Below are 10,132 nucleotides of genomic sequence, written 5' to 3'. Positions count from 1 at the left end.
ATAAATTTAAAGGTTAATTGATTCGGTGGCGCAGCGGCTGCCGGCTCTTCCCTGGGGATCTGGGGCGTCTTTCTGGGGCGGCATCGCTGCCCGCCGCTTGCGGAGGTGTGCGGAGCCCGCGCAGGCCTCGCAGGCCTTGGCGCGGCCTGCTTCCGCCCCGCGGGTGATTCGGCGGTATCGCCCAGGCCCCTCCATTGCAACAGCGCTTGGAGTGGGGGGAGAGCTCAGGGCCGTTGTTGCTGCTGGCTGGCCCTCTAGTGGCCGCGAGGAGCTATTGCGGCCTACAGGCGCGCGAGCTCCTCCAGTGGCTCAGTGAGCATTGCATCTCCTACTATTCAATCGGCCAGGCAAGCTAGCGCCACCTGCTGGTTGGCCTAGGCATTGCACCTTTACCTTATTTATTTGTTTAAGTTGCTGTTGCTTTATAGCTTTCTATTTAACCTGGCTGTTTGGGAATTTGTATTATTTTAATTTAGCTTCTGTCAATTGCGAGTGGGCCTATCCACGGAGTACCAGCCTAACGTGGTGGTTTGGCCAGATACTGCACCCCCCCTCAAGTGCTTGGCACCGGTTGGTGCGTCCTGCCGGCCGTACTGAAAGGGTGCACTGGGTGCATATTTCCAACTGATTATAAGCGGCTAATTTACTTCCTACTCTAATCCATTAAGGCATATTTTATTGCATTAGTTGCCAATTACGTGCAAGTTTTGTGCAGTAGTCGCTGATAAAGATTTAAGGGTGCTCCTTTTGGAAGTAACTACCCGGCTTTAGTGAGTTTACATTGACGCTTAGTGGCCTTGCTTGGCTGTCTTTGATCTGGTGGAACCTGCTAACTGTCGATTTGTCTCCATAGTAGGTATGGCTCCAAAGAAAGCCGCAGCCCGCCCTGCCTCATCTTCCACAGCAAAACGGCCTATTAGAGGCCCTTCCCAGGCGCTGCGTTCACCTGCTCCAAGGCCGCCAATGGGGCGGGTGCAGTCCCTGGTGGAAAGCATGGCCGGTGATCCAGCAGCCTTGACTCGTTTTGCGGAACAAATGGATGGTTTTCTACAGCAATGTTCCAGTCAGCCTTCCACATCGGCAGGGCTGCCTCAGCCGGTGGGGGTGTCGTCCCCGGCGTCGTCGTTTTCTAGCGATAATGGAAGAGAAGGGTTGTTAGCTGGGGCTGTGGGAAGTGACCCCCAGGTAACTCGGCCCCATTACTCACCTGCTGCTCGCGGCCGTGCTCGGAGGTCATCTTATTCATCCAGAAGGGTCTCGGGGATAAGGAACCCTTCGTCATCTTCTGCGCGTAGGAGCAGGATTGCCCAGCCCCCTGCTGAGGTGGCGTCGGTTTCTGGTCTCTCACGTGTTGTTTCTTCTCCATCGGCTTCAGGTTTAGCTCAGCCGAATCCCGATTCAGAGTCTTCTATTGAGGACAGTTTACCAGTTCCTGCCAGAAGGTCTGCAGGCAAGAATCGTCGCGGCAGAGGGTCTTCTCGGAGACGCGCCGAACGGAGGAGGGACGACACATCTGCCTCTCATTCTGCTCCAGGCTTGGCGCAGGATCCGGGTGCTTCTCGGCCGCATTCCGACTCTGCCTCTTCCATGGAAGATAGCTTACCAGTCCCGGCCAGGAGATCTTTGGGGGGAAAGCGTCACCGCAGAAGGTCTTCCCGAAAGCGGGCAAAACGTAGAAGGGCGGATTCTTCTTCATCTTATACGGGTACGTCATCTAGCTCTGACGATGAGTCTGATAAATCATTGGAACTTTATTGGGGTTTTGGTGAGTCGGCTTCGGGGCTCCCGAGGTGGGCCTGGGAACGGAGGGCCAATACGCACCGTGCTAAGTACGGGGCCGTACAAGAATGTAGGGATGGTGTGCTGATACCTGACACTAAGGTCTCTACCAACTCGGCCAGGGACATTATTCCTGGTTCACACCTGGCCACCAAGCTTCGTGCTAGGATATTAAATGGCCGTTATGTAGACATTTTCAAATTGGCCCCACCTTCAGAGGATCAGGAGAAGGGGCCTTCTTCAAGGAAGCGCTCTGGTGCCACCATCCCAGACAAGACGTTCGAGCATTGGCTCGATTGTTTCCAAGTCTTCGCTGGTGTCGTGGTGGCTGCCTATCCTCGGAGGTCTCTTCACTTGTTCGTTTACCTATCCATCGTTCGCTCTGCATTCACCAAAGCTGGTGAAAAAGCGGCGATCAAATACGATGAGAACTTCAGGCGTCGAGCAGCCAAGATTCCTACGGCCCGCTGGGATCGTAGGGATCTTGATGTCTGGACCACCCACGTGGCCCCACTCATCGATAAGAAGGCGCCAGAGCAGCAGAAATTCAAACCGGCGGCCTTTAGGACTAGCCGCCGGCTCCTATGCTGGGATTTTAACAAGGGCTCCTGTCAGCGGCAGGGGTGCAAATATGCCCATGTCTGTGAGAGGTGCAATGGCTCGCATGCTGCGTCTTCTTGCTTTGGTGGTCGCCGGCCCTTTCGGGGGGGCAGAGGGGGTTCTCAGCAAAATCAAAAACCAACCCCCTCCCCTGCAATCCCAGCAGCAGGGAAATGATGTATTGACCTCCTTGGCATACACCCCTGTTCGCCTGCAGCCCCTGCAATTATGGCTACAGTCTTATCCCAATAGGGATGCTGCGAACTATCTGAACAATGGTTTTTCTGTGGGTTTTCGGATTCCTGTAGCCATGCCTCCCGTGGCACAGAATCCCGCTAATCAGAAATCGGTTCGTGAGCTGCCTCACGTTGCTCGCAAGAAAATTGCAAAGGAGTTAGCCATGCAACGTATGGCTGGCCCTTTTGACAGCCCGCCCTTTCATAACTTGCATGTATCCCCATTGGGTATCGTGCCTAAAAAGGCCCCGGGTGAATATCGCTTGATTCATAATCTGTCACATCCCACGGGCACGTCAGTCAATGACGTTATTCCGCCGGAGCTTTGCTCCGTGAGGTATGCTTCTCTTGATCAAGCGATCAAGATGATTAGGAAGTTCGGCCATGCAGCCTTATTGGCGAAATGCGATATCGAATCTGCATTTCGCCTCTTGCCAATTCACCCGGAGGATTTTTGGCTGCTTGGTTTTCAGTTTGAGGGCAGCTATTATTTTGACAAGGCCATGCCTATGGGATGTTCAGTAGCATGTGCCGCTTTTGAAGCGTTTAGTACCTTTTTAGAGTGGGCTCTAAAATTTAAAACAGGTTTGGGCGGAGTCACTCATTATTTGGATGATTTTTTACTGGCCTCGGCGGGCGATACCGGCGATTGCTCGGTGCTGCTCCAGGCCTTTGCTGACCTTACACGTGAATTGGGGGTTCCGCTCGCCGCGGAGAAGACGGAGGGCCCCGCAACCCAGCTCACTTACCTGGGTATCCTCTTGGATACAGTGGCTCAAACTTCCAGCCTTCCAGGGGATAAGTTGCTTGCCCTGCGGAGGATCATAGAGGAGCTACTTCCTCTGAACAAGGTGTCGCTCAGGCAACTCCAGTCGCTTTTGGGACATCTGAATTTCGCTTGCAGAGTGGTGGCTCCCGGGCGCCCCTTCTGTTCACGCCTAGCGCGTCTCACGGTAGGGTTGAGGGCTCCGCATCATCGGGTTCGCCTCTCTAGTGGGGTGCGTGCCGATCTTAGGATCTGGCTCGAATTCCTGGAGGAGTTCAATGGGGTGTCCTTATGGCAAGACACTTTGAACTTGCATAATGACTTCCAGGTGCATTCCGATGCTGCAGGTTCACTGGGGTTTGGTCTTTATTGGAAAGGTCGATGGTGCGCTCAGCGTTGGCCGGCTGGGTGGCAGGGAACTGCGATTACGCGTGACCTAACCTTTCTCGAGTTTTTTCCAATTGTAGTGGCAGTGCACTTGTGGGTCGAGGAGTTCAGGAACCGTCGTGTCTGCTTCTGGACCGATAACCAGGCGGTGGTGACGGTGTTGGCCAAACTGTCATCTCGCTCACCCAGGGTGGCTCCCCTCTTGCGTGCATTTGTGCTGCACTGCTTGCGCTGTAATATAGTTTTTTCCGCACGTTTTATTCCTGGGGTGTCTAACGAAATTGCTGATGCTCTGTCCCGTTTTCAGATGGAGCGGTTCAGACTTCTGGTTCCAGAGGCGCGGATACGTCCGGAATATTTCCCGGATCATCTCTGGAACCTTGGCAGCAATTAGTTTTTCAGGGAGTAGCGGCATCGGTTTCACCTTCTACCTTAAGATCTTACGGGAAAGCATGGGCTGATTTTCTGGCATTTCTGCGCCAGACAGCCGGGGGGCTAGCTGGGGTCCCGCCCTCCTCCTCGCAGGTGCTACAATACTTGGCTCATTTATTCCAGTTGGGGCGTGCAGGCAAGACTCTTAGGATGCAGGCAGCTGCCATAGCATTTTTCTGTAAGACCTATTTTGACAAAGATCCATGTGCGAAGTTTGTCGTTCGCAGAGCCCTTGAAGGTTGGGGTCGACTCTGTCTTTCTCGCCCACCTAATCGACGCCCCATATCTTTTGAATTGTTGCGTAAGATGCGCAAGAAACTCCGGGTGGTGTGTTGGTCTGATTACGAGGCCCGCCTGTTTTCGGCTGCCTTCTCAATTGCCTTCTTTGGTGCATTGAGAGTGGGTGAATTAGTGGTGGAAGTCCACGGGGATGGTCGTACCAGGGGTCTTCTGCTCCAGGATGTGCAGCTATCCTCCGCAGAAGTGGGAATTACGATTAGGCATTCAAAGACGGATCAGAGGGGCAAGGGGGCCCTTATTCGTCTCCCTGCCACCGGGGTGACAGGCCCTTGCCCGGTAAAGGATGTTAACAGGTATCTGGTGGTGCGGGCGCAGGGGGATGGGCCGCTGTTCAGGCACGAGAATGGGTCACCCCTCACGAGGCACCAGTTTGCGGGGGTAATGCGTAAGGTTATCATGGCCTGCGGTGGCGTGGCCTCTGATTTTGCCCCACATTCCTTCAGGATAGGGGCTGCCACGACTGCAGCTCATTGGGGTTTGTCAGCTGCTAGAATTCAGGATTTGGGTCGTTGGAAGTCAAATGCGTTCAGGGGATATGTTCGCTAACGATTTAGTGTCTGACACTGTGTTGGTTTATTTTACCCAGGTTTGTCAGCCGTTCGCATCTGGATGGTGGGGCACAGCATCGTCCATTGGGCCGGTGTTGCAGCACGGCAGTCCGGTTTGGGTCCAGGTCTCGGCCTTCCTTCACATGTGCGGGTGTCCTGGCTGTCTAGACGAGGAATGCGCTGGTCGGAGTTTTTGCCACGAATTCGAAGGCAGTTGCTCCTGGAAGGGCCGCCAGAGGCTATCGTGGTGCAGCTGGGAGAGAATGACCTGGTTGCCATGGACTGCTTATCATTACGTGCTGCAATTTTGGCTGACCTGGAGGCGCTGAGGGCAATGGTGCCCACAGCCAAGTTATTTTGGTCCAAGCTTCTGCAACGACGGGTTTGGTTGGGAAGTCGTTGCCCGGCGGCCACGGAAAGGGCCAGGAAGCGCATCAATGCGGCTGTTTCCAAAAGGATTGTGGAGCTGGGTGGAGAGGTGATTTTTCACCAGGAGATCTCCTACCCTGCGGCAGCTCTCTTTAGGGCTGATGGTGTGCACCTTTCGGCTTCTGGGAATGAGGTCTGGCTAGGTGCGGTGGTGGCCAAGCTGAGGTCTTGGCTGGGGCTGTGAGTGGTTTGGCGGGGAGCTGTGGGCTCCATGGCGGTTAGGCATTGGTTAATTGGTGCTTGGAGGGGTAAGTGCCTACCCCTCCAAATGATGTGAACGGGAATTCCGTTAAAGGAAATCCAGGGGCTTGCCATTCTTTCGTCCTTGTCCCCGGAGTCGGACTTGGGCCGTGCAAGCCCCACAGGAACATGAGGGTGAGAAGTAATGGTCTGGGTCCCGGCTTTGCTTCTCACCCAATACTTGTTTCCCACGCTGGCTTCCGCTGGTGTCCGGAAGACCAGCTCTGTCCCTGAGGGCAAGGACAGATAGTCATAACCAATGCCTAAGCAACCACTCACATTCTGTGTATTTAAATAAAGTTGTGGCCAAAATTATGCCAAAAACCTTAAACAAAAATTGATGTGTGAAGTGTGATTTATTGGGGGGGCTACTGTGACTCAACACGCAAAGCGTGTTCTCCCTAGCAGAGAGCACGTGTTGCGGTTGGGAACAGGCCACCCTCCTGTGACTAGGCAAATTTAGCTGATCCCGACCATTTAAATGGTTAAACCGGGTTGCTGGGGTAAATTTGATTGTGGCCATTTTGGAGGTGGGGTCAGAGCCTATATATACAGGGGTTAAGCTTTGGCTCGGCCTCTTGGCCGTTTGCATCGGATCACCCGCCCTCCCGCCCTTTTATAGGGTGGTTTGGTTTGGTTCACTTGACCTTGCTATTGCCTGTCATGGGGTCGTCCGCCTTGGTGCGGGGGCCTAGTAGGAATTTTGCCATCTGGCTGATTGGCTGGTGCCATTTGGTTTTTGCCTACTACGTAGCAAATCGTCACAACTTGTAAGGTTGGCGGTTAGGCATTGGTTAATTGGTGCTTGGAGGGGTAAGTGCCTACCCCTCCAAATGATGTGAACGGGAATTCCGTTAAAGGAAATCCAGGGGCTTGCCATTCTTTCGTCCTTGTCCCCGGAGTCGGACTTGGGCCGTGCAAGCCCCACAGGAACATGAGGGTGAGAAGTAATGGTCTGGGTCCCGGCTTTGCTTCTCACCCAATACTTGTTTCCCACGCTGGCTTCCGCTGGTGTCCGGAAGACCAGCTCTGTCCCTGAGGGCAAGGACAGATAGTCATAACCAATGCCTAAGCAACCACTCACATTCTGTGTATTTAAATAAAGTTGTGGCCAAAATTATGCCAAAAACCTTAAACAAAAATTGATGTGTGAAGTGTGATTTATTGGGGGGGCTACTGTGACTCAACACGCAAATGTGTTTACTCCTGGAAAGTTGCTCCCAGCTACTTTGCTCTTCCTCCGTCTTTTTTGCTCGCAGACCATGCTGCATTTTAATTGTGTCATTCGCACCCAGCATGTGGTTGAAGCTGTCTCCCAATTTAAGCATGAGCTGTAGCATTGACTGGTTGGCACAAACCAGACTTTGACATTCCATTCACTTTTAATTTATAGGCAACTTTGACTCAGCACTGCTAGGGAATTCAAAGAAACAACAAAAATCTGTGAAGGTTTGAATGACTGAGTCAATCAACTTGATTCAAAATGGCCTCTAACTGTAACCAAATATACAAAAACCTGCTCTGTCATCTTGGGAACCATTTCGCAAAATTTAAAATCACTTCGGTTTTCAAAGGTTTGGTCCGCCATCTTGATTCAAAAATGGCATCCAAATGAATCTAAATATAGACAAAAACCTGCTCCTTGATCTCAGGAACCATTCTGCAGTGTTTGCTTACAATACATTCAGAGATGTAAAAGTGCAATAGTGAACAGCCAAACAAAAACTTTCTAAAATATATAGTAAATAAATAAACAAACTTATCCCTTTCTGGTCTCCCTTTTCCCCTTCAGACATTTCCAGATGCTAAGAGCAATCTTATCTATAGATGTTCCTTCCTTCCTTCACTTATTTTTGACCATACAATTATTTCAACCCGCAAACTCTTTCTGCTATGAATCCAGACACATCTCTCTCTCCCCACCCCGCTTTTAAAGTTTTCCACTTCTTTGGAGAGTCTTCTTTAAACATACCCTTGCCCTGTTCACAGCAAACTTACACACAGCCATTACTTGCCAGGGGGCTGCTGTTGCCTACCTGCAGCCAGGTAGTTTTCTGCTATGTTTTCCATTTCAGCAAAATACAAATAGAGAGAAGAGGGCAGGGGTGACACTTTCTGGACCCTAATTCCTTAGAGTTGCAGACACAAAAGTTCCTCTTGCCAATGTTTATGTGCCTCAGAATGGCCCCAAACTGCCTGGACCAGGCGGCCTGGGGATTCTGCTTACCACACAGAAATCTGAGACCAGCAGCCATTTCACAAACAATGAGTCCCTAACCAGGAACATATGCTCAGCAGGCCACTATTTGAGGGATTATGCACAGCCGAGGTGAGAGACGATGACAGTGGGTGTTTTGTTTCCATAGAAGATTAGGCCGATTTTGCCTCTTCAGGGTGTCTGTGTGTTTTCTTCCCGCTACTCATGCCATTCACCTAGGATAAACTTTCCATTTACTGGCAGTTATCTGTCTGCAGATGCACAGTTATGAAAAGGCCCAGTGTAAACTGAGGCACAGATTATTATTTTTCCAGTAAAAAACAAACAAAAAGCATCTGCTTGCCAGTCTGTTTGACCCATTCCTGCAGGAAGTGTACCAAAAGCATTCCTTAAAATAACATGATAGCAACCAATAGGATAGCCACCTTCCTCACTGCCATTACAGACATAAAACAACAGTTCACAATTGTTCTGGTGCCTCCTCTGGACCCCAATATAGGACCCCTTTCCACTTCTCAACTGTCCCATCCTGTGACTTGGTTGAAAAATAAGTTCAGAATGGTTCAACTCTCCCATTTCTCTTGGGAGACTCTTCTAAAATCTAATAGACTTTGCCATTAGGACATTCTCCTGTTATAATTCAGCACACATTTTTCTTTCGCTTGCCTCCCTGGGCTGGGATAATGTAGTAATTTGATTGGTCTCTCGCCTGTGGGCATATTGTGTCATCTGTTTTTAAATAGAACTCTTGCTGACTCCCCCCCACTTCCAAAAGCCCTGTGGGATTGATGGCATAATATGCCCTATTTTTATTAGCAGATTATAATGGGATGGATGGAAAGTTGATGACCTCATCTGCCACTACTTGGCAGCCATTTGGGTTTGACCGAGTTCACTTACATTTGCTAATACTTTAGGGGGGAAATGCTGATGAGTTGTGTAATTAACTTGCGTAGTTATTAGGAGTGAAATTAGTAACTGGGGTTTTTTTCCTTCCTTTTTTCACTTGCACAATGTTGGTGTTTCCTGCCATATGAAAGAATAAAATATTGGCATAATCAAGGCACAATTAAGTACTTTGAAAGTCATGTTGATTCCAATGGGAACAACATAAGCATGTGGGTAATTCGTCAACTGAAATCAATGGGACATGTTTTAAATGCTTGAAGTTCGCTAGATCATGCCAATAACGTACTTTTTCCTCAATGGAGAACTAGACATGACTTCAGTGAACCGTAACTTAAGTTTCAGGAGTTAGTTACACTTTGTTTCCATTGAAACCAATAGGTCTGAAGTCAAGGCATTGTTGATTTTTCCCATTGATTTCGTTTGGAGTTCAGCTAACTTACTCAGGTTCCAAGCTTTTGTCTTTTCAAGGCAGGTCATTTGGAACTGGGATGCTTCCATGAGGAAGGGACACAACTAGATACCAGCCAACATTTTTGATAGCCATTATACTCTCTCTCTCTCTCTCTGTGTGTGTGTGTGTGTGTGTGTGTAGTTGATGAAGAAAATTGTCGTTTCAGTGGAAGGTTTCAGTTTTATTACGTTTGTACTTTAGACATGAAATTCAATGAAAACCTTAGGCTTAAGTGATAGAAGAAGTTTGGAGAAGAAATCGGAGTCAGATAGGAAATAGGGGCCTATTTTTAGTGCCTCGGATCAAAACTTCAGATGCAAGTACCCTCAAAGATTGAAGAATTACAAAGGCAGAATTGGCTGTTCAAGGTCATTGCTAATAATAATAATAATAATGAGTAATTGAACCATCTGCTTTCTTTGCCCATAATCTTTCAGGACAAATTGTTTACCATCTTACAGACATTTTATCTTCCTTTCAAAGGAAATGAGTCACGTTCTTCTAGAATTTCTTGTAGCATTGAGGAATTTTCATGGATCTGGGTGAATTGAAAGTGGGAAGGGTGGGGAAGTACATGAATATTCATTTCAGTCGGAATGTGAATGTGGACTCAGCTGTGTTGCAGGCCATCATATGCTTATTTTCAAGGAACGCCTTTTGCTTCCGTGAATACGGTTTAGACCTTTATAAAGATCACATTTTATGACCCCCTTTGCACATGCGGTGCAATCTCATTTATGTGAACAGCATTCAGGTGGTCATTCAGAGCACTTGAAGAATTAGATATTCGGATACAATAAAATGTGTTTTATGTGGGGCCACAATGATATGGAACTC

The 10,132-nt window shown here is 49.5% G+C and overlaps 2 protein-coding genes across 2 annotated transcripts; both read left to right on the top strand.

Moving 5' to 3' along the window:
• The first annotated feature begins 456 nt into the window (after positions 1–456).
• On the top strand, positions 457–2,648 carry LOC144327021 (uncharacterized). Its single transcript, XM_077925008.1, has one exon. It carries the CDS (start codon positions 859–861, stop codon positions 2,554–2,556), a length of 1,698 nt encoding a protein of 565 aa, XP_077781134.1. The 5' UTR covers positions 457–858; the 3' UTR covers positions 2,557–2,648.
• A 1,702-nt stretch (positions 2,649–4,350) lies between these two features.
• Positions 4,351–6,267, top strand: LOC144325689 (uncharacterized). The gene is made up of 2 exons (XM_077919706.1): positions 4,351–4,885; positions 5,087–6,267. The coding sequence occupies exons 1-2, from the start codon at positions 4,351–4,353 to the stop codon at positions 5,659–5,661; spliced, it is 1,110 nt and encodes a 369-aa protein (XP_077775832.1). The 3' UTR covers positions 5,662–6,267.
• The last annotated feature ends 3,865 nt before the right edge of the window (positions 6,268–10,132 follow it).

Source organism: Podarcis muralis, chromosome 1, assembly GCF_964188315.1.
Source record: "Podarcis muralis chromosome 1, rPodMur119.hap1.1, whole genome shotgun sequence".
In the NCBI taxonomy this organism is placed as follows: domain Eukaryota; kingdom Metazoa; phylum Chordata; class Lepidosauria; order Squamata; family Lacertidae; genus Podarcis; species Podarcis muralis.
The sequence above is the reverse complement of the archived record's forward strand: the minus strand, read 5'-3'. Positions and strand labels throughout refer to the sequence as shown.

Bases quoted from the DNA above. Each gene is read 5' to 3' on its own strand.
- LOC144325689 (XM_077919706.1), top strand. From the start codon at position 4,351: ATGCAGGCAGCTGCCATAGCATTTTTCTGTAAGACCTATTTTGACAAA. The intron at 4,886-5,086 runs GTAAGGTTATCA...TATTTTACCCAG, and splicing joins CCAGTTTGCGGGGGTAATGC to GTTTGTCAGCCGTTCGCATC.
- LOC144327021 (XM_077925008.1), top strand. From the start codon at position 859: ATGGCTCCAAAGAAAGCCGCAGCCCGCCCTGCCTCATCTTCCACAGCA.